General features: G+C 52.6%; 2 protein-coding genes across 2 annotated transcripts; both read left to right on the top strand.

The window, feature by feature from the left end:
- The first annotated feature begins 210 nt into the window (after positions 1-210).
- LOC116567294 (glutathione S-transferase Mu 1) lies at positions 211-5510 on the top strand. Its single transcript, XM_032302288.1, has 8 exons — positions 211-321; positions 689-764; positions 1211-1275; positions 1575-1656; positions 1754-1854; positions 2613-2708; positions 2795-2905; positions 5059-5510. The coding sequence occupies exons 1-8, from the start codon at positions 286-288 to the stop codon at positions 5146-5148; spliced, it is 657 nt and encodes a 218-aa protein (XP_032158179.1). The 5' UTR covers positions 211-285; the 3' UTR covers positions 5149-5510.
- A 5381-nt stretch (positions 5511-10891) lies between these two features.
- LOC116567292 (glutathione S-transferase Mu 1) lies at positions 10892-16007 on the top strand. The gene is made up of 8 exons (XM_032302287.1): positions 10892-11014; positions 11324-11399; positions 11852-11916; positions 12216-12297; positions 12395-12495; positions 13236-13331; positions 13418-13528; positions 15514-16007. The coding sequence occupies exons 1-8, from the start codon at positions 10979-10981 to the stop codon at positions 15601-15603; spliced, it is 657 nt and encodes a 218-aa protein (XP_032158178.1). The 5' UTR covers positions 10892-10978; the 3' UTR covers positions 15604-16007.
- The last annotated feature ends 4895 nt before the right edge of the window (positions 16008-20902 follow it).

The following is a 20902-nucleotide window of genomic DNA, read 5'->3' as shown; positions in this document are numbered from 1 at the left end:
GAGAGCTTCGTACAGGACAGGGAGCCGCGGGCTGTCGGGTAATCCGGGGCGCCCGAGGCCAGGAGGTCATTCCTCACTACGCCCCTCCTGCATCCGCCCGGTGGCGGCGGATGGAGCGTGTCTCTTGGCACAGCTCTTGCGCCCAGAGCCTCGGGTGGTGGAGGCTGGCCGGGGCGGGGCACGGCACAGGCGGGGCTTAGGGGCGCAACTAGGCCCCGCCCCCGATGAAATTCCAGCCTAGTTCGGCCTAGGCATTACGCTGAGACCGCCAAGCGCTTGCAGACCATGGCCGTGATCTTGGGTTATTGGGACATCCGCGGGGTGAGCGAGGGAGCCGCGGGGCTGGGTGGGAAGGAGATGAACGGGGGCAGGAAGTGCTGTGCGGTAGACACCAATACAACCAGAATGTTCCTGCTCAGGACTGGCTGCAGTTCAGTCCTTTCCAGCGGTCTGTCCTTCTCAGGTGGGCCAGTTTCTGAATCCCCTGTGTGTGTGTGGCGGGGTGGGGGGGTGGAGGGGGTGGGGGGGGCGTGGGGTGGGGGAAGGCAGCAGGGAGATGAGGAGGCGGTGCGGATGAATGTATGTGCGCATGCTCGCGGGTGGGGGCCCTGGCGTCTGGGAGGGTACCTGCAGCTGTTAAAGGCACCGAGTCAGGACTTCCATCTCTGACCTTGGGCATCTCTGGCAGCTTGCTCACGCGATCCGCCTGCTCCTGGAGTACACAGACTCACCCTACGAGGAGAAGAAGTACACCATGGGGGACGGTAATAGCATCCACCTTGCAGTCTGACTTTTGCCCTATTCCTGCTGTTCTGGTCCCCTGAACCCCATGCCCTGGCCACCTGCAGCTCCCTCTGCCGCCCTCCCCCAGCTGGAGCAGGGCCTGCCCTTTCCCTAACTCCTTCCAGGTGCAGCTGGCCTTAAGAGGCAGGACATGAGAGGGCATTGCTGGACCCCCTGTATGGGGTTTGGGATGGGTTCCTTTTAGGGCTTGCATAAACATTCTGTAAGCTTACTCACGCAGGTTCCAGAGCCTTTTAAGCCTTCTTTGCCCCCAAACCCAGACTGTGAGATTTAGTGTCTCAGATTCCCCTTTTGGAGAGCTTGACCACTATCCTTGGTGGGCGGCCTCCAACCCCCAACCCCCTCCCCAGGCCCAATGAGAGTGGGCTCTGGGGGGGTTTGTTTCACTCCATCTTCTCCACCACAGCTCCGGACTATGACAGAAGCCAGTGGCTGAATGAAAAATTCAAGCTGGGCCTGGACTTCCCCAATGTAGGTGCAGGGGGTGGTGACGATGTGGGGCAAGTGAGAAGGGTGTCTACACTGCCTGCTTTCCCAGCTCCGAGGTGACCCGATTTACCGGCTTCTGCTAGCTTCTCTGCTTCCTGGTTCTTGTCCCTGCCTGTCCCCCATGGTCTCTGTTCCAGCTCATTCCTCCATTTTACAATGGATTGATTAAGCGGCTAGCACGGGCAGGCCGTGTGAGTGCCAGGTTTCGTGTCTCCCCTTTCTTAAGGGAGGGGGTGCCGGGGAGCCCGTGGCCTACCCACCTGCCCGTGTTGTCCTTATAGCTGCCCTACTTAATTGATGGGGCTCACAAGATCACCCAGAGCAACGCCATCCTTCGCTACATTGCCCGCAAACACAACCTATGTGAGTGGGCTGGGGTGGGGATGCGGGGAAAGGTGGGGTGCCCCTGGGCCTGCCTGGCTGGGATGCTGAGAGTGAGTGTCTGTTGTGTTGGCTGTAGGTGGGGAGACAGAAGAGGAGAAGATTCGTGTGGACATTTTGGAGAACCAAGCTATGGACACCTCCAATGAGCTGGCCAGGGTCTGCTATAGCCCTGACTTTGTGAGTCCCATCCCTGGGAGCTGGGATGGACAGGCTTTGGACAGGACACTGGACTCTTGTGTCCCCTCAACTTTGTATCTATTTGCCATTTGAACCCCGTGCAGCTACTTTTCCCCCAAGCCAGTCCCTATACTGTCACTGCAGTGACAATGCATGGGATGAAACTCTGCCTCAGTTCTTGCTAATCTTAAGAAGAGTCCAACTGCTCCCCGTATTGGAGCCCAAATCTCTGGAAGCATTCCAGCTTGGTTGGAAATTCAGTTACTGGACAGTTGCTTGTTCGCTCAGCGCTGTCTTCCTGACAGCCCCGGGCCTGAGCACAACTGGCCAGCAAGCAGAGCAGGGAGATATGGCTTTGTACCTCCCTCTTCTCTGTCTCTCAAACTCCACACCTTTCCAGGGACTGTTCAAGGGCCGCTCCTATCTGCCCCACAGCAGGCAGAACTGGGGACTTGTTTCCCCAGGCCATTTCAACTGATTACTTCATTGCCTCTTGGAGATGAGTGGTGACAGATCTAGGGACAGCAAGGTGGGGTTCTCTGCCTTCCCACAGCCTCCCACAGGTGGGAGGTGGGACTCAGTAGGATCTGCTGAACACAGTTTGGAGAAATCATCACCTGGGCAATGATGCCCCCTCCAGAGGGGGGCCAGGGCCGCTCACCTCTGGCAGCTGGGGGTCAGGCACAACCCGGGGGACACCTGCCTCTCTGCCATGGGAGTCTGAGTCTGAGGGTGGTGATGGCTGTTCTGTGCCTCAGGAGAAACTGAAGCCTGGGTACCTGGAGGGCCTCCCTGACAAGATGAAGCTCTACTCACAGTTTCTGGGGACGAGGCCTTGGTTTGCTGGGGAGAAGGTAAGGGGAAGGCTTTGGGGGGGTGGGAAGCTATGGTTTTCCCCAGGTTCAAGGTTAGGTGCTCACTGTTCTTTGCTTTTCTTTAGCTCACTTATGTGGATTTCCTGGCTTATGACATCCTTGACCTGCACCGAATATTTGAGCCGAAGTCATTGGAAGCATTCCCGAACCTGAAGGAGTTCATGGCCCGAGTTGAGGTGATTCCCTGAGCCTCCTCACTGATGACAGGTCTTCCGTCCTCTCTTTTCTCTAATACTTTCCTACCTTACAGCGAAAACAAAGAATAAGTAGCACGTTAAAGAAGATTTATTTATTTGAGAGAGATAGAGGGGTACAGGGGGCTGAGCGAGAGGGATATTAAAGCCTCAAGCAGACCCTCCAGTGAAGCAGAGTCTGGACGCCAAGCCTCCTGAGCTCCCAGATGCCCCACACCAAGTAGCATTTACTGAGGGTTTGCTTACACCAGGATCTGGCTCACAGCTGACATAGAGTGTGTGAAGTGAAATCTTGATGGCATTCTTACACAGCAGATATGTTACCTGCCGTACAGTACAGATTAGAGCACTGAGGCAGAAAGGAGAAGTCATGTGTCAGGGTCGCAGAGGCAGGGCCGGCTATCCTGGGCTCCCCGGTAGTGACTGCTTGCTGTAGACACCAGAGAGCGGCTCTCCCTTTCCTGGACCTGTACACCATGGGTCCATTCAGGTCTGGGTCACAGAGATCAGGACCCTAGGGACGTAGCCAATGCTCAGGGTTGTGCGTGGAGCTGGCATTAGGAGAGCAGAGCTGTGGTAGGGATGACAGTACATAGAAGGGCACAGAAGGCATTTCCTAGGTATCCCCGGGAAGCTTTCAGCAGTCCGATCCCCGTTTGGGGATGCCCTGACATCCCCAGGAATGTTGTTGGTCCTCGGCTGTGAGTGTCTAGGTGGGGCCCCTATGGAGGGAGTCTGTCTTGAGGCTTCTGTGCCGGGCCCCTTCCTTACCTCCCTGTGTCCATGCCCTTCTTTCCCATGAGCTGAGATCCTGGGTCAGGGATGGGGCAGGCCATTTCTTTCCAGTCCTGTTGGCCGATCAGATCTTCTCCCGGGTGTGAGCCTCTGTGTCCGGCACAGTGGGGACGCCAGGCGACCCGGGCCTGGAACCACCGTTCCGGGGCTCAGAGCACACAGAGAACTCAAGGAACACCCAGCCATGTGTGGTGTGTGGGGCTGGGTGGGTGCTGAAGGAGCAGGGGCTGGACCTCAGCTGATGGCACTGGTCCCTTCGTTCCTCGTTGGAGGGCAGCAGACTGTGCTTTGTGAGCGATGTGGGGCCGGAGGCATTTGTCCAACGGGAGTTTCAGCCTGCAGTATGTTTGTCTTCTGCATTCCTCAGCAAGAGATGCGCTTTTTGGGCTGGTTCTTCTCTGGGTGACTGGCCTTGGGCTTGATGCCAAAGCTCCAGGAATAGCTAGCAGGAGGGACAGAGGATGGCTGTGGGCTACACTCTGTGGCCCCTGGGTCTAGGCAGTGCCAGGATCTTCAAACACTTTAGAATTCACTGGGCTTATGGTGTGCTGGGACGATGGTGCTCAGACACCCCTGAGAGCCACATGCCCCACTGGCTGCAACAGGACGGGGGACGAGGTAGTTGGTGCCCATGACATTGGGTTCAGTCAGGCCAGTCAGTTGGACCTTCACCTTTAAGAGGAGTAATTGAGAGTGTGGCCTGGCCTGACTTCATGCTCCCAGCCTCTCCCCCTTCATACAGGTTTTGCTGAGTCACTGGGTGAGGTCTGGCCTCCCCTGCAGGCTGCATGGGCACATTCTGAGGCCTCTGTTCTGCTGGGGTTCCCTGTGTGGCGAACCCTGAGAAGCCAGGAAGTTCCCTCTGCAACTGGGGGATGTCTGTGATCTGGAAGGGACAGGGTCTGCTGGAGGGCAGGGGAGGAAAGAGGCCAGCAGGAGGAGCCCAGCCCTGGCAAGAGAGCCAGCTGCCCTCCAGCCCTTCCCACCTGGGAGCCCGGGAGCCTGAGGTGGCCGCTGAAGCCACCTGGGCCTCTGCTTTCCTTCTGCTGGATGGTGAGAGTGGGCCGTGTCTTGTAGGGTGGTTGGTGGGGGTTCCACACCCATCATCGTGTCTGGGGGATTTAAGGCTCCAGGTGGAGTCTTGTATTTTAGTCAGGTGTCCCATTAGTTACAGAACTGGAAGGGGTGACGTCCCAGGCAGGGGACCGCAGGCAGACTATGCTGTGTGTCATCGCTGACTTCACAAGGAAGCGTCCCAAACTTGGTGCACCTCAGTGGGGCTGCATGAATGCCAGTGAGGCAGCAGACCCTGACGTTGGACCTTCTTTTTCCACCCTCAGGGCCTGAAGAAAATCTCTGCCTACATGAAGTCCAGCCGCTTCCTCCCGCACCCGATATACTCAAAGCTTGCTGTGTGGGGCAGCAAGTAGGACTGAGTGAGGGTAGCTGCTGGCAAGAAGCAGTGCTGTGTTGTTGGGCTGTGGCCCTGGAGCACAGCTGGACCGCCCTGAATCCCTGGAACCAGCGATCTTACTTCTTCCCCTCCTGTTCTTTCTGGTAACTCGCATTCAGCCTTATTGGGCCCCTTTACCTTCCCCAATGCAAATTTGTCTAGGACCTTTAAAGGTGAACAGCACCCCACTTTTCTTCACCCGAGTGCCCCGCAGACATGATCCTTCCTGCACACTTTTCTTCCCTGAGTGCTGGTTCTGTGTGTGGAGTCCGACCGCATCCCTGGCCCTCGGGCTCTGCCTGAGTTCCCCAGGCACTGCCTGAAGACTGGGGTGCAGGCCTGGCTCCCCCAGCGGGGTCTCTTCCTGGCCCTGCCTGATCCCCAGTAAAGCCTTCATCCCAACTGTTCTGTCCTGTCTTCTCCCCTCCGGGCACCAGGACTGTCTCCAGGCCCTGCCACAGCCCGGGCTACCTGGTGACCCTGGCCGTGCCTGCCCTGTGGGGTCCCGTGAGGGCGGTGGCTGTTTGGAGACCTCCTCTCCCTCTTTCTGACTCCGTCAGAGCAGGAATCCTATGGCTTGCTCTGAATTTTTACATTTCTTCACACTACTCTGATACTCTAGAAGGTGATGTTTTCCTCTGTTTTGTTGCTGGAACTCGGGGAGAGCCCGGAGCAGACACAAGAAGGAAAAGGCGAGAAGAGTATTGTGCTAAGGTCAGGGATGTTTTACTGGTCTGCAGAGAGGTTCTCTGATTTGCCGATGCCCCCAGAAGGCAAGTGGATCTTTCTCCAATACCGCAGGTCCCTGGGACTCCCCAGGGTCAGAGTAGGCTGGCTTTGCAGGTTCCTAAAAATCCCTTGAGGATTTCCCCTGTTACGTTTGCTAATCGTGTATTGGCCATGCAGGTTTCTGCCTGATGAACCACTGTGAGTGTCCCTGTGGAAAACTCTGTGGGACCAGTATCCACCCACGGCTGATACAATTCCTGGGTCACGGTGAAAATTGAGGTGGTGGCCGAGAGCACCTTTTTTTAATGCACACAATTACTTAATGGTGGTTTCGTTATCGGCTTCCTACCATGAAACCAAAAAAATACACTATACCATCACAATTCTCAATGCAGATGTTGGCATAGCGAAAGCCTACCGTGTTAGGAGGGCCTGTGCTGTGTTCCACGGGACAGGCTGAGAGGAAGGCTGGAGGGAAGAGACCACCTTTCTCATTGGTACAGCTCCTGGACCATTGTCACCATATTATGGCTTTAAGGGGCCTTCATCTGCCTATATATTTTGCCCATCTGAGGTCTATGAGTGTTCCTGGGAGGCCAGTATGGCAAGGAAACTGGGGGAACAGATCTGTTTGCACAAGGACTCCTCCCTGGATGTCCATGTTTAAGGCAGTCCATGGCGTGCTTCTAGACTCCACATTTGGCCGTGCCATCTGGCCGTGAGAACCAGAGTCGGTCCCAGTGTAGACCTCAAGAGCCGGCCTTTAATTGTAGGAACTGTGCGTACAACCTTCTCAGTCACAGTAGATGCATTTGAAAAATAAATTCAGTTCTTCGTGTCCCAGCTTGCCCCCAAGGCTCCAGAAGAATTACTATCCTGGCCCAGGACTCAGGGCTGCCTGACCCTGAACAATGGGCGGAGAGCTTGGAGGGGCTTGCTGTCTGACAGCGAGAGTTACGCCCTGCAGGCCCCAGACCCAGGCTGACCAGTGCAGTCCCTGTCTTCCTGTCTGTAACCTGTCATCATCCTTCTGACCCTGATCTGCAGCCTGGGGCCTGCTGTGCCTGCCCCCAGGGTAAGACTGTCCTCTTGGAGACAGCCCTCTGCCAGCTGGTCTCCTTTCAGTTGCTGGCATTGCTGGGACAGTGTTTGTCCAATTGTGGTTTTCAACCCAGGGTCAAGCTAGGGTTTCTTCCCCTTGGCACTTCCGACCTGTTGAGTGCAGAATTCTTCGTCAGTGCCATTGTGCTGTGTGAAGCCTGGAGTTTGCCAGTGTTCCCAACCCATACCCCGCTAGATGGCAGCAGCCTGCCCTGGTCGTGACAGTCAGCTATGTCTACAGACATTACCAAATGTCCCCCAAGGGGTGAAATCACCTTTGGTTGAACACAAGTCATTAGGGGATGGAGACTGTCATTAAAAAAAAAAAAAAAATCTTAAGACATCAGAGTGCTACAGGTAGTTAGGGTAGGTCTTCCTTGATGAAACTTTGATTTTGGCAAAGAATATATGTAGGTCCAGGAGTAGCTGGGTGGCCCAGCTAGTTAAGCATCTGCTGCCTTCCGCTCAGGTCATGATCTCTGGATCCTGGGACTGAGCCCCACCTCTTGGGCTCCTGATTCAGCGGGGTTCCTGCTTCTCCCTCTCCCTCTTCCTCTCCCCCTGCTCATGCTCTCTCACTCTCTCCGTACTGTCTCAAACGTATGAATAAAATCTTAAAAAAAAAAAATATATATATGTAGGTCTGTGTGTCCTGGATAATGCTGTCAATGTGTTGTTTCTTACGTATGGCTACATCAGACTTCTAGAAAAGGAGAGTAGTGTGAAAGAGTCCTGTGTACCCCAGACGTGAACTTTTCCACATTTGCTCTCTCGTCCCTTTCCTCCCTCCTCTGTACTTTTCTCAGTCAGTTCTGCAGGAGCACAAAGGCATTTGTACCAAAAACTTCATATTCTGTTCTCCAAGGTGTGGTCCCTAGTAGTAGAATTTAGGCGCCAAGTGACTGGGAGGCAGAGTCCGCCCCACCTGTGTCCTTTCCAAGTTAAGGTTCTCTCATGCCATACCTGAGTGCGGCTTATGACAAGCTCTGGAACCCATGTCCTTTGTGAAAGCTTGAAAAGTTCCTTAGAAAATTCCTGACAAACAAGTGTCCTATGGGTTATTATTTTTCTTCACTAGGTTCTTACTACATGATTCAGAGCTTTTCTTTCTTTTAACATGTTTGTTGTATTTGTGTTTGCTCCACGGTATCAGAGAATTAACTAAAGGTTTCACGAGCGGAATGATTTCTACTTCAGTGCTTTCTTCTGAGTCTTGCTCTAAATGTTTCACCTCGAATACCATTCCTTTCCTAAATTTTGGAGGCCCTAGTTGTCTTTCCTTATACAAAATAAGATAAGCCCATAGAATATTTTCTTTCTAAGTTCCAGTGTGACATCATCTTGTAAATGGTTCTCTTTATTCTCTTATTTTCAGATTAAGTAGTAGTCTTGTACCCTGGATTGCCTGAATTTACATATAATATTAATGACTTAAAAATATTACCATGATGTACGGTATTTTCACTGTACTTTGGCATTTCTGTCTTATTTTTTCTTCGGATTTATTTCTTTTTCTTCCAAATTTTTATTTAAATTCTAGTTAGCTTGGCATTTATTACTAATATGTAGTTATAAATCATGAGGCTATTTTATGTAGGACTTCTGCTCCTTTACCTTGAGAGGACAAAATGTCAGCTGCGGAACCTGAAGGAATTGCAGAGCGCTGTTCAGAAGCCATACCAGAGACCAGACTTCCAAACTGGATGTGTTCTTAAAAATATTCAAATTTTCAATAATTTAAATCAGTAGAGAACACATATATGTCCAGAAGACCTGACAACACTGAGACCGACTTTCTCCAGGCAACCACTGGCCACATTCCCTCCCTTCAAGCCACTCTCCAGCTTCCCTGCTCCCCACTGCTCCCCGATGCCTTGCACCAGTGCCAGCATCCACTGCTCTGGTCCTTTGGGCCCTGTGCCCCCCGGTGAGCCCTCCTCCTCCTCCTTCTGCAGAACTGTCCTCTTTCTTCGGAAGGGGCCTTGGGAGCTCTGGGCGCATCTCCCCTCTCCTCAGGGTCCTTCCCTGCCAGGTGTCGCCTCTTTCCCCCATATTCTTCCTCTCTGCCTCTCAGTGATCTGGGTGTTTCCACAGGAAATGTGTCCCATAGTTGAAGGCATCTTTCTTGGCACTTCCCTTGGGCCTTCTAATCGTTCATGGCCAGGATTGTCTTCTTTGACGTGCCTACCGGGTGACAGCATGGACGAGGGCCAGGGGACCAATGTCTGTTCTATTATTTTACATGTTCTTACCCTGCTTCTTGTTTAGCTTCAAAAATGTAATGTCTCAGTGGAATTTAGTGATGTTTGCTGTTCTAGGCTCAAGATGTAAAGAAGTAAAAGTGACAACTCCTTAATATATTATGAAAACAGACCCACCTAGAGGCCAGCTCGTGCTTAGGCATTTGGCCCCCATCTCCTCCCTGTGGCCAAACCTACCCAGAATTCACCTTGACCCCAAAGGCTACTTCCTGAGCCTGGACCCAGACCTGGAACACTGGGGATTGGCAGGGGTGAATTGTGGGGAGCACATGCAGCAGGGGCTGAGCTCTGCTGGGCTCAGGTGACACCCCCACAGCTCCCCAGCGTGGCACGGATGGACAGACCTCTGACTTCTGAGATTGAATAGTGATCAGCTGAAGCCTCTGTGTCCTCTTTCCCCACTGCACTGTTGATCACGGTGCTTGGAAATCCTTATGCCAAGACTGGGTTCACTCCTTGCTGTCCTAACATAGTGTTACCTATTTTAAGCTTCGGTAATGCATTTTTCTGTGCTTTAACTGTAAACCCATTTGTTTTTTAAAGTTCCCTTCTTCCGTTTTCACACATCCCCGCAGCCTTGCAATACCCTTTATACAAAGGGAAATGAGCCATGGGCCAAGTCTGTCCTACTCACCTAGTTTCAAATAGTCTCCTGCCTTTGGAGAAAGTTGGCCAGTAGGATATTGTCACAGATCACAGAAGAACCTGAGAGGCTGCCTGAACCTGCCTGAGCCACAGAAAAGCACATGTGGGTGGGAAGCCAGGGTCAGGCCAGAATGCGTGGACTAGAGGGCTGAGGGTCTGCTGGGGGCCAGTCAGACTGTGATCCTGTGGGGAAACCTCCACCCTCCTGCAGGCCACCCCCTCTGTCTGCCCTCTGTGGCAGGATGGGTGACTGGCCAGGCAGAGGATTCCCCTCCCTCTTTTAGTCACATTCTGTGTGTGACACCATCAGCTCCGTGTCACTGTCCTGGCCACGTGGGGACATCTCGCTGACTGGCAGGGCATTTCCGGGACTGCACCTCCTAACCCTGCCCTTGGCTGGGTTTCCATTCACAACTTGGGTCCTAAGGGTCATTGATTCATTTCCACTTGAGCTCAGAGGTCTCAGCCAGGGGACTGAAGGTCTGGGGCTCCCCAGGCCCTGAAGGAAACACTGAGACCAGGGTTCCATTTCTCTGGCCCTCGTCCTGGGCGGTAGTTCTCACCCACTGATGGTGTGTTCTCTGGGGCTTGTCCTGGGAGGAATTTTCAGACTGGCCTGAACTCCGGAATTGAGGGCTATAGCTCTTTGGCCTTAACTTTGGCAGACTCCCGGAGCTGGCAGGATCTGGGCCGACCAAGGGCGAAGGGGAGAGATGTTTAGCGGGGAAGAGCAGACCTGTGTTTTTTTGTGTGTGTGTGACTTAGGCGCATCTCCAAGCGCCCTCTCCGGTTCCAGATCTAGAAAGAGAGCTCTGGATTGCGCGGTGAGCCAGGGGGCGGCGGGGAACCAGGGGCGCCAGTGGCCAGCGACGTTCAGAGGCGGCCCCGCCCCCAGCGGCTGCGGACTGATAGAGGGAGCCTCCTTAGGTCTGTGCGTCCCGCGGGTGGCCCGGCCTCCGGCGCGTAGTAGGGGCGGGGCCAAGAGAGGGGCGGTCCCTTTCGGCCCCGCCCACCCTCCGCGGATAAATTGGGATTCGCGAAGACTTCGCACTCAGCTCAAAAGCCAGCGCCATGGTCATGATCTTGGGTTATTGGGACATTCGCGGGGTGAGCAAAGGGGCTGCCGTGCTGGGTGGGATGGAGGCGCACGGCGGCAGGAAATGCTGCGCCCTGAGGACCCTTTCTACCAGAAGGCCCCTTTGGAGCTCCCTGCAGCTCAGTTCTTTCTAGCGATCTGTCAGCCTGTGGGCGCGTTCCTGCGTGTGTGTGTGTGTGTGTGTGTGTGTGTGTGTGTGTGTGCGCCCGCGCTCACGTGCCCACGGGTGGCGGGGGTGGGTCTGTGAGGTTACCTGGTGCAGTGGGAGGCAGCAAGGCAGGACTTCTTCCTTTGACCTCCTCCCTGGGCGTCTCTGGCAGCTTGCTCACGCGATCCGCCTGCTCCTGGAGTACACAGACTCACCCTACGAGGAGAAGAAGTACACCATGGGGGCTGGTAATGGCATCCACTTCGCAGTCTGACTTTTGCCCTATTCCTGCTGATCTGGTACCCAGCACCCCATGCCCTGGCCACCTGCAGCTCCCTCTGCCGCCCTCCCCCAGCTGGAGCAGGGCCTGCCCTTTCCCTCACTCCTTCCAGGTGCAGCTGGCCTTAAGAGGCAGGACATGAGAGGGCATTGCTGGACCCCCTGTATGGGGTTTGGGATGGGTTCCTTTTAGGGCTTGCATAAACATTTTGTAAACCTATTCATGCAGGTTCCAGAACATTAGAAGTGTTCTTTGCCCCCACACCTGGACTGTGAGACTTAGTGTTTTCGATTCCAGATCCCCCTCTTGGAGTCTTGGCCACTGATCCTTGGTGGGCGCCCTCCAACCCCCAACCCCCTCCCCAGACCCATGAGAGTGGGCTCTGGGGGGGTTTGTTTCACTCCATCTTCTCTACCACAGCTCCGGACTATGACAGAAGCCAGTGGCTGAATGAAAAATTCAAGCTGGGCCTGGACTTCCCCAATGTAGGTGCAGGGGGTGGCAATGATGTGGGGCAAGTAAGAAGAGTGTCTACACTGCCTGCTTTCCCAGCTCCGAGGTGACCCGATTTACCGGCTTCTGCTAGCTTCTCTGCTTCCTGGTTCTTGTCCCTGCCTGTCCCCCATGGTCTCTGTTCCAGCTCATTCCTCCATTTTACAATGGATTGATTAAGCGGCTAGCAGGGGCAGGCCGTGTGAGTGCCAGGTTTCATGTCTCCCCTTTCTTAAGGGAGGGGGTGCCGGGGAGCCCGTGGCCTACCCACCTGCCCATGTTGTCCTTATAGCTGCCCTACTTAATTGATGGGGCTCACAAGATCACCCAGAGCAACGCCATCCTTCGCTACATTGCCCGCAAACACAACCTATGTGAGTGGGCTGGGGTGGGGATGTGGGGAAAGGTGGGGTGCCCCTGGGCCTGCCTGGGTGGGATGCTGAGGGTGAGAGTCTGTTGTGTTGGCTGTAGGTGGGGAGACAGAAGAGGAGAAGATTCGCATGGACATTTTAGAGAATGAGGTTATGGACAATCGCATATACTTTGCCAGGATCTGCTACAACCCTGACTTTGTGAGTCCCGTCCCTGGGTGCTGGGATGGACAGGGTTTTGAGGGCAGCTGGACTCTTGTGGGCCATCTACACTGCGTCTCATTGTCACGTGCACCCCGAGGAGTGACTGATTTCCAAGCCACTCCCTATACTTTCACCAGAGTGACCCTCATATCTCAAGGCATTCGATGAACACTGTGACTCAGTTCCTTAGGGTACTAATCTTAGGGTAGAGTCAGTGCCCAGGGTGGAAATTCTGTTCCTGGATAGTGCGTTTACTTTGTTTGCTCGCTCTGTCTTCCTGACAGCCCCGGGCCTGAGCACAACTGGCCAGCAAGCAGAACAGGGCGATATGGCTTTGTACCTCCCTCTCCTCTGTCTCTCAAACTCCACACCTTTCCAGGGACTGTTCAAGGGCCGCTCCTATCTGCCCCCCCAGCAGGCAGAACTGGGGACTTGTTTCCCCAGGCCATTTCAACTGATTACTTCATTGCCTCTTGGAGATGAGTGGTGACAGATCTAGGGACAGCAAGGTGGGGTTCTCTGCCTTCCCACAGCCTCCCACAGGTGGGAGGTGAGACTCAGTAGGATCTACTGAACACAGTTTGGAGAAATCATCACCTGGGCAATGATGCCCCCTCCAGAGGGGGGCCAGGGCCGCTCACCTCTGGCAGCTGGGGGACAGGCACAGCCCGGGGGCACCTACCTCTCTGCCATGGGAGTCTGAGTCTGAGGATGGTGATGGCTGTTCTGTGCCTCAGGAGAAACTGAAGCCTGGGTACCTGGAGGGCCTCCCTGACAAGATGAAGCTCTACTCACAGTTTCTGGGGACGAGGCCTTGGTTTGCTGGGGAGAAGGTAAGGGGAACCTTTTGCGAGGGTGGGAAGCTGTGGGTTTCCCCAGGTTCAGAGTTAGGTGCTCACTGTTCTTTGCCTTTCTTTAGCTCACTTATGTGGATTTCCTGGCTTATGACCTGCTTGATATACTGCGTATGTTTGAGCCCAAGTGCCTGGATGCATTCCCGAACCTGAAGGAGTTTGTGGCCCGCTTTGAGGTGATTTCCTTATCCTTTGTACTATTTATATCTCTCCTGTCTTCCCTCCTTTCACTTGATGCTCTCTTCGTCCTCTTTGTAAAATAAAGAATAAGCAGCATTGATTGAGGCTTTGCTATATCGTGATATGTGCTCAGGATCTTACATACTTGGTGAAAAATTAATCTTTACCACATTCCTACATGGTGCAAAACTTACCACCTGTTATTTACTGGTGTGGAAACTGAGTCTTGAGAGGGAAACCATTTGCTGAAGGTCACAGAGCTGGTTCAGTGTGTGCTGGGCTCTGGCTCTGTAGCTAGCAGTCCATGGCTGTCCTTTTCCTGGGCCAGAAGGAAGCTCAGTTTCTTTACTCTGCTGGGTCACAGAGCTCAGGACTCTGGGGACATAGCAGAGGTTCAGGAGTGTGCGTGGAGCTGGCGTTAGGAGAGCAGAGCTGTGGTAGGGATGACAGTACATAGAGGGGCACAGAGGCATTTCCTGGGGATACCCATGCAGCTTTGCAGCAGTCCGATCCCCGCCTGGGGATGCCTTGACATCCCCAGGAATGTTGTTTGTCCTGGGCTGTGAGTGCCTAGGTGGGGCCCCTGTGGAGGGAATCTGTCTTGAGGCTTCTGTGCCGGGCCCCTTCTTTCCCTCCCCATGTCCATGCCCTTTTTCTTTCCCATCAACGGAGATCCTGGGTCAGGGATGGGGCAGGCCATTTCTTTCCAGTCCTGTTGGCCGATCGGATCTTCTCCCAGGTGTGAGGCTCTGTGTCAGGCACAGTGGGGACGCCAGGGCAACCTGGGCCTGGAGCCACCGTTCCGGAGCTCAGAGCACACAGAGAACTCGAGGAACACCCAGCCATGTTTAGTGTGTGGGGCTGAGTGGGTGCTGAAAGAGCAGGGGCTGGACCTCAGCTGATGGCACTGGTCCCTTCGTTCCTCGTTGGAGGGCAGCAGACTGTGCTTTGTGAGCGATGTGGGGCCGGAGGCATTTGTCCAACGGGAGTTCAGCCTGCAGTATGTTTGTCTTCTGCATTCCTCAGCAAGAGATGCACTTTTAGGGCTGGTTCTTCTCTGGGTGACTGGCCTTGGGCTTGATGCCAAAGCTCCAGGAATAGCTAGCAGGAGGGACAGAGGATGGCTGTGGGCTACACTCTGTGGCCCCTGGGTCTAGGCAGTGCCAGGATCTTCAAACACTTTAGAATTCACTGGGCTTATGGTGTGCTGGGACGATGGTGCTCAGACACCCCTGAGAGCCACATGCCCCATTGGCTGCAACAGGACGGGGGACGAGGTAGTTGGTGCCCATGACATTGGGTTCAGTCAGGCCAGTCAGTTGGACCTTCACCTTTAAGAGGAGTAATTGAGAGTGTGGCCTGGCCTGACTTCATGCTCCCAGCCTCTCCCCCTTCATACAGGTTTTGCTGAGTCACTGGGTGAGGTCTGGCCTCCCCTGCAGGCTGCATGGGCACATTCTGAGGCCTCTGTTCTGCTGGGGTTCCCTGTGTGGCGAACCCTGAGAAGCCAGGAAGTTCCCTCTGCAACTGGGGGATGTCTGTGATCTGGAAGGGACAGGGTCTGCTGGAGGGCAGGGGAGGAAAGAGGCCAGCAGGAGGAGCCCAGCCCTGGCAAGAGAGCCAGCTGCCCTCCAGCCCTTCCCACCTGGGAGCCCGGGAGCCTGAGGTGGCCGCTGAAGCCACCTGGGCCTCTGCTTCCCTTCTGTTGGATGGTGAGAGTGGGCCGTGTCTTGTAGGGTGGTTGGTGGGGTTTCCACACCCATCATCGTGTCTGGGGGATCTAAGGCTCCAGGTGGAGTCTTGTATTTTAGTCAGGTGTCCCATTAGTTACAGAGAACTGGAAGGGGTGATGTCCCAGAGCAGGGGACCGCAGGGAATATGTGCCGTGTGTCAGCGCTGACCTCACGAGGAATAGTCCTGACCTCAGGTTGCCTCTGTGCGTTAGCAGACCAGAGATATGACCTTCTTTTTCCACCCTCAGGGCCTGAAGAAGATCTCTGCCTACATGAAGTCCAGCCGCTTCCTCCCAGGCCCTCTGTTTCTAAAGGTTGCCATGTGGGGCAACAAGTAGGGCCAAGTGGGAGGAGATGCCAGCGAGGGGCCAGAGCTGTGCTCGGTGTGTGTCCCCGAACAGCAGTCATGCCCTCTGTCCTTTGGTGCATTCCTTTGTTCCCATGAAATACCCGTCAGTCCCCTTGCTCCTTCCCAACCCTGTCTTCATCCGGACCCTTTGACGTAGCTCTCTACTTCAGCAAATTTCCTCCCCCACCAGTGTTATCCCTCCTGCACTAAAACCAACTGGAGCATTCTTCAATTGGCAGTTGCTGTTCCCTCTCCTGGCCTAGGGAGCTCATCCCCAAGCCCCCCAGCACTGCCCCAAATCCCCGTGTGACCCGGGGTCCCAGGCCCGGCTGTCCCAGGAGGGTGGTTCTGCCCAGCCCTGCATGATCTGCAGTAAAGCCTTACTCACTCTGACCTGGCTTGTGTTCTTCTGTTCTGGTCTTTGGAGTCAGGGCCACATGTGTCTGGGGACATGGCGTTCCCTTTTCCAGTGTCTGTTACACCAGCTCAATGGACCGGGATGTGTGTGAGGTGCCAAGAAAGGGCATATGTAGGATTATAAGGATTCTTGCTTATTTCTGTCTATTTCATATACTTCTGTGCCTGAGCATGGGGTCTCTACAGAACCAGAGAGGCCCTTCCGTGCCTGGGTCCCTCCTTAATGCAGTATTCCTGGAGTGTGTCCTGAAAGCTTGCAGAAGCTCTATGTGTGGCTATCTGGGGGCTCTTTGGGCTTGGGCAGTCCACTGATAGTGTGGGATCCTGGCCAACTGCACACTGTCTCCCTTCCCTGGGTGTTAGCCCTGCCTTGGAAACCCTTCCTCCGTGCTGCCCGTACCATTATGAAAGGTGAAAGGAAATAAAATCACTAATGTTGAGGAGTTTTCCGAAGCAGCCAGGAGGCTATTAAGGAGATGGACATCCTCATTAATGAAACTGTGAACTTTGAACTGGGCCACACTACAAATATTCCAAGGACTCTGCCCAAATACCTGTAACTTTCTTTGGAACTTCCTATAGATAACATTTCAGGGGGGTCCCCTGTTGGTTTTGACTGGATAATCCTTATCTGTAAGCCTTGAATTTATATTGTTTCTTCCCATGTACAATACCATTTTTTTTTCCTACAAAGAGTTTTGGGGGTTTTTTTTGTTTGTTTTTTTAAGATTTTATTTATTTATTTGACAGACAGAGATCACAAGTAGGCAGAGAGGCAGGCAGAGAGAGGGGGAAGCAGGCTCCCTGCTGAGCAGAGAGCCCATGCAAGCAGGGCTCGATCCCAGGCCCCTGGGATCACGACCTGAGGCAAAAGGAGAGGCTTTAACCCACTGAGCCACCTAGGTGCCCCTGTTTTTGTTTTTGTGTTGGGGGTGTAAAGGAAAGCAGAACTTTTTTTTAACATTTATTTTTTATTTTTTAAAATATTTTATTTATTTATTTGATAGACAGAGATCACAAGCAGGCAAAGAGGCAGGCAGAGAGAGAGAGGGGGGAAGCAGGCTTCCCACTGAGCAGAGAGCCAGATGTAGGGCTCGATTCCAGGACACTGAGATCATGACCTGAGCCGAAGGCAGAGGCTTAACCCACTGAGCCACCCAGGCACCCTGAAAGCAGAATGTTTTATCATGATTTTTGCTTCAGCAACTTTGGAACAAATTCAAAGTCCTAAACTCTGGTGCCAGGAAAAAAAAAAAGAGAGAGAGATCTTGCTTAGTAATGGCCTTAGCAAACCAATTATATTCGGTTAAGATTAGTTTTCTGCCACCCACACAAGTCACAGTTCTTTGTAAATAACACATACAAATGTCTTTTTTAAAAGATTTTTTATTTATTTTAGACAGAGAGAGAGTGGGGGGGGGCAGAGGGGTGGGGCAGAGGGGGAGGGAGAGGGGACACTGACTCCCTACTGAGCATGTGCAGCCGTGACCACATGGGGCTTAATATCACCACTAATGAGATCATGACCTGAGCTGAAACCAAGAGCCAACTGAGACACCCAGGCTCCCCCATACAAATGTCTTTTAACATCTTTGACTTTTGTTCCCTAAAGGAACACAATTTGGGTTGCTACCCACATCTGCACTCCCTGAATTAAACTCTGAGACCCCAAATACATGCTTTTGTTTTATTTCAGCTCTACCTCTTGGTTAACAAATGTATCTCAATAGAACAAAAAGGGATGAGAATAAAAAGGAAAGAAGTAATAGACATTAGGAGTGACATTAAGTTAAAAGATAAGCAGAGAGAACAAAACTATTAGGTCGAATAAAATAGATCCAGATCTAGAAGCGGAGTTGGCCGGTTCTTTTCTGTGAGAGTCTAGGTCGGGCATGTTTTTGGCTTTGTGGGCCCTGCAGTCTTGGTCACAGTTACCCCCTGGCACTGTAAACTGCAATGCAAGTTTGCAAGGTAAATTGTCAGTTTGCAAGTTCCTCGGCAGCTTGCCAGGTGTGATTTGAGACCGTTCTGTGTACAGGAGGGCAGGCAGGGACAGAGGCAGGTCATTCCAGTTTGATAGGTGGCCTGTTTACTAAGCATGGGAATTTGTCATGTGATGAGGAGATCTCCATACCCATCTGCTGATTTTTTTTTTTTAAGATTTTATTTATTTATTTGACAGACAGAGATCACAAGTAGGCAGAGAGGCAGGCAGAGAGAGAAGAGGAAGCAGGCTCCTTGCTGAGCAGAGAGCCCGATGTGGGACTCGATCCCAGGACCCTGAGATCATGACCTGAGCCGAAGGCAGCGGCTTAACCCACTGAGCCACCCAGGCGCTCCCATCTGCTGATTCTTAAAAAAGTTGATAGAGAGGACTTAACTGGGTCCAGTCACAGGTGCCATCCAGATGGTCTCAGCATCACATCAGTATCTGAAGGCTGCATCCTCAGGGCAGCTTTGCAGAACAGGGAAGGCAATGGAATGCACCTGTCAGGGATGGGGAATGAAGACTTTCTGATTGCTGGGGTCCAGCCCATGGGTCAACCAATGATCGTAGTATCTGGATGGACGCCCCCCCCCCCAATCTAGGGTGAAGGCAGCCACGGATAATACATAAATGAATTGGGTGGGCCTGTAGTCCAACACAAATTCAAACACAGGTGGCCAGAGTTCCCTGACTCATGACCCAGAAGCTCAAATTAAAAGGGCATAGCTAGGGGCACCTGGGTGGCTCAGGGTGTTAAAGCCTCTGCTTTTGGCTCAGGTCATGACCTCAGGATCCTGGGATGGAGCCCTACATTGGGCTCTGCTCAGCAAGGAGCCTGCTTCCCTCTCTTTCTCTGCCTGTCTCTCTCTGTCTACTTGTGATCTCTGTCAAATAAATAAACAAAATCTTTAAAAAAAAGAAAATAAAAGGGAATAGGTATACGAAACCTTAAATGTTACCATTTGGAATTTAAAAAGGTGATTACCTGAGCACCTGGTTGGCTCAGTCGGTAGAGAATGTGACTCTTTTTAAAAAAATTTTATTTATTTATTTATTTATTTGACAGAGAGAGAGAGATCACAGTAGACAGAGAGAGAGGGAAGCAGGCTCCCTGCCGAGCAGGGAGCCCGATGCGGGACTCAATCCCAGGACCCTGAGATCATGACCTGAGCCGAAGGCAGCGGCTTAACCCACTGAGCCACCCAGGTGCCCTAGAGAATGTGACTCTTGATCTCAGGGTCATGAGTCTGAGCCCCATGTCTCGGGTAGAGTTTACTTGGAAAGATAGAAAGAAGAGAAAAAGAAAGGAAGGGAGGGAGGGAGGAAGGAAAAGATGATTATTGAAGAAAAGAACGAAATAATGCAGTCCTTTAAAAAAAGGAAGATATGATAACAAAGATAGTTGTAAATGAAAGCAATTTTTTAAACATGGTCAAAATCATAAAAGGTAAAATAGTACATTTTAAAGTCCGGGGGTAGGAGTAGTAGAATGTATCTACTTCAAACTGAGGCCACCAAGAAAGATTATTTTACTGTGGCTAGGATCTAGCAGAGGCCCCAAGATTTGGGATGTTTTGGCATCTGATGACGGGGCCCATACACCATCTAGTGTGTGCCTTCCTCTTCTAGAATGGGAGAACAAGACGGGCTCTGAGCACATGGCTGGCTGCCCGGTGTCTTCGGCAGGGATCCATAATCACTTGCTGTTAATTACAAGTTCTCCGTCTAGTATTTCTCCATTGCCATGGTGTTAGCAGAGAAAGTTGAAGTCGGTAGAGACCACAAGACAGCAGCTTCCAGAACGTGGAAGTTTATTCTCATTTCACGTCTCACGGGGAATGGTCCAGGCTGTTGGCGCTCCAGGAGATTATTCAGGGACCCAGGCTCCTTCCATTTTGTGGCTGCTGCCATCCCTGAGGGGACATCCTCTCCTTGGTTGAAGCTGTATCATGAGCATGGGAAGGAAAATAGAGAAAAGCCAAGGAAGCAACTTCCCATGATGCAAGTGGGCAGATTGCCTGCCTTACACTCATGAGGTTCAGTTGCGTGGCTATGCCTAGTCAAGAGGGTAGACCCTAGTTTGGACAGAAGAATGGATGTTGGTGGCCAACTATAGTCACTCCCACACTCAGAAAAGCAAGGGTAAAGGTTACATTCAAATCCATGAGAAACTTTGGGTTTCGGCCAGTGGTTTCAAACAGGTAAGATAGGGTCTAAAGTATGAAACACAAGATCTTTATTTTCGATAAACCTAAAGGGAGTGCCCTATCCCTTAGGGATCCTTGCTGCTGAGACAGGAAAATGACTTATCAGAGGTATCATATTGCTCACTGAATCCCTGAGAGGGCCAGTGAGTTGGCATTGGAAGCTGGGTGGCCAGGAGATGTGCCTAACCACATGAGAGATTGTTCTAGAGAAAGCCTCACAGCCATTGCTGGGTACAGACAGTGGAGCTCTGAGCCCTGACAGGCAGACCCAGATGCCAATGTCTCACCACTGCTGCCTCCAAAACCCTGACCCTTCTACTCCTGTCCTTGCCAGAAAAATAAATTCTCAGGGCCTGCTTCTTTAGAACTGAAATCCTGCACCACTGTGCACAATTAACAGAACCTGGGTCCCAGGCCTGTGCCTCAGCCACAAGGAGGGGCTGGAAAAGCAATTGGATTAATTAGGATTAAGTTCTGCTCTATAGAACTAGATAATAACCTTGGTTTAAATGGTTTATTTCTCATGCAAAGAAAGGTCTGGAGGCAGCCGGGTAAATACTGGTCACGTTGGCTTCATTGTAGCCTTAATGGCCTAGCTTAGCTTTATGCTGCCCTCATTCTCAGCATGTGGTGTCCTTTCTTTTTGTCACCTCATGGCCTCTGTGGCTGCTAGAGGC

The sequence above is a fragment of the Mustela erminea genome, chromosome 10 (assembly GCF_009829155.1).
Source record: "Mustela erminea isolate mMusErm1 chromosome 10, mMusErm1.Pri, whole genome shotgun sequence".
NCBI classification, from domain to species: domain Eukaryota; kingdom Metazoa; phylum Chordata; class Mammalia; order Carnivora; family Mustelidae; genus Mustela; species Mustela erminea.
The sequence above is the reverse complement of the archived record's forward strand: the minus strand, read 5'-3'. Positions and strand labels throughout refer to the sequence as shown.

What these genes read in the sequence shown, in the direction of transcription:
- LOC116567294 (XM_032302288.1), top strand. Translation starts at nt 286, where the DNA reads ATGGCCGTGATCTTGGGTTATTGGGACATCCGCGGG. An exon ending in TGCCCGCAAACACAACCTAT is followed by an intron (nt 1,657 to 1,753) that starts GTGAGTGGGCTG and finishes TGTTGGCTGTAG; the next exon opens with GTGGGGAGACAGAAGAGGAG. An exon ending in TCTGCTATAGCCCTGACTTT is followed by an intron (nt 1,855 to 2,612) that starts GTGAGTCCCATC and finishes TCTGTGCCTCAG; the next exon opens with GAGAAACTGAAGCCTGGGTA.
- LOC116567292 (XM_032302287.1), top strand. Translation starts at nt 10,979, where the DNA reads ATGGTCATGATCTTGGGTTATTGGGACATTCGCGGG. An exon ending in TGGGCCTGGACTTCCCCAAT is followed by an intron (nt 11,917 to 12,215) that starts GTAGGTGCAGGG and finishes TTGTCCTTATAG; the next exon opens with CTGCCCTACTTAATTGATGG. An exon ending in AGTTTGTGGCCCGCTTTGAG is followed by an intron (nt 13,529 to 15,513) that starts GTGATTTCCTTA and finishes TTCCACCCTCAG; the next exon opens with GGCCTGAAGAAGATCTCTGC.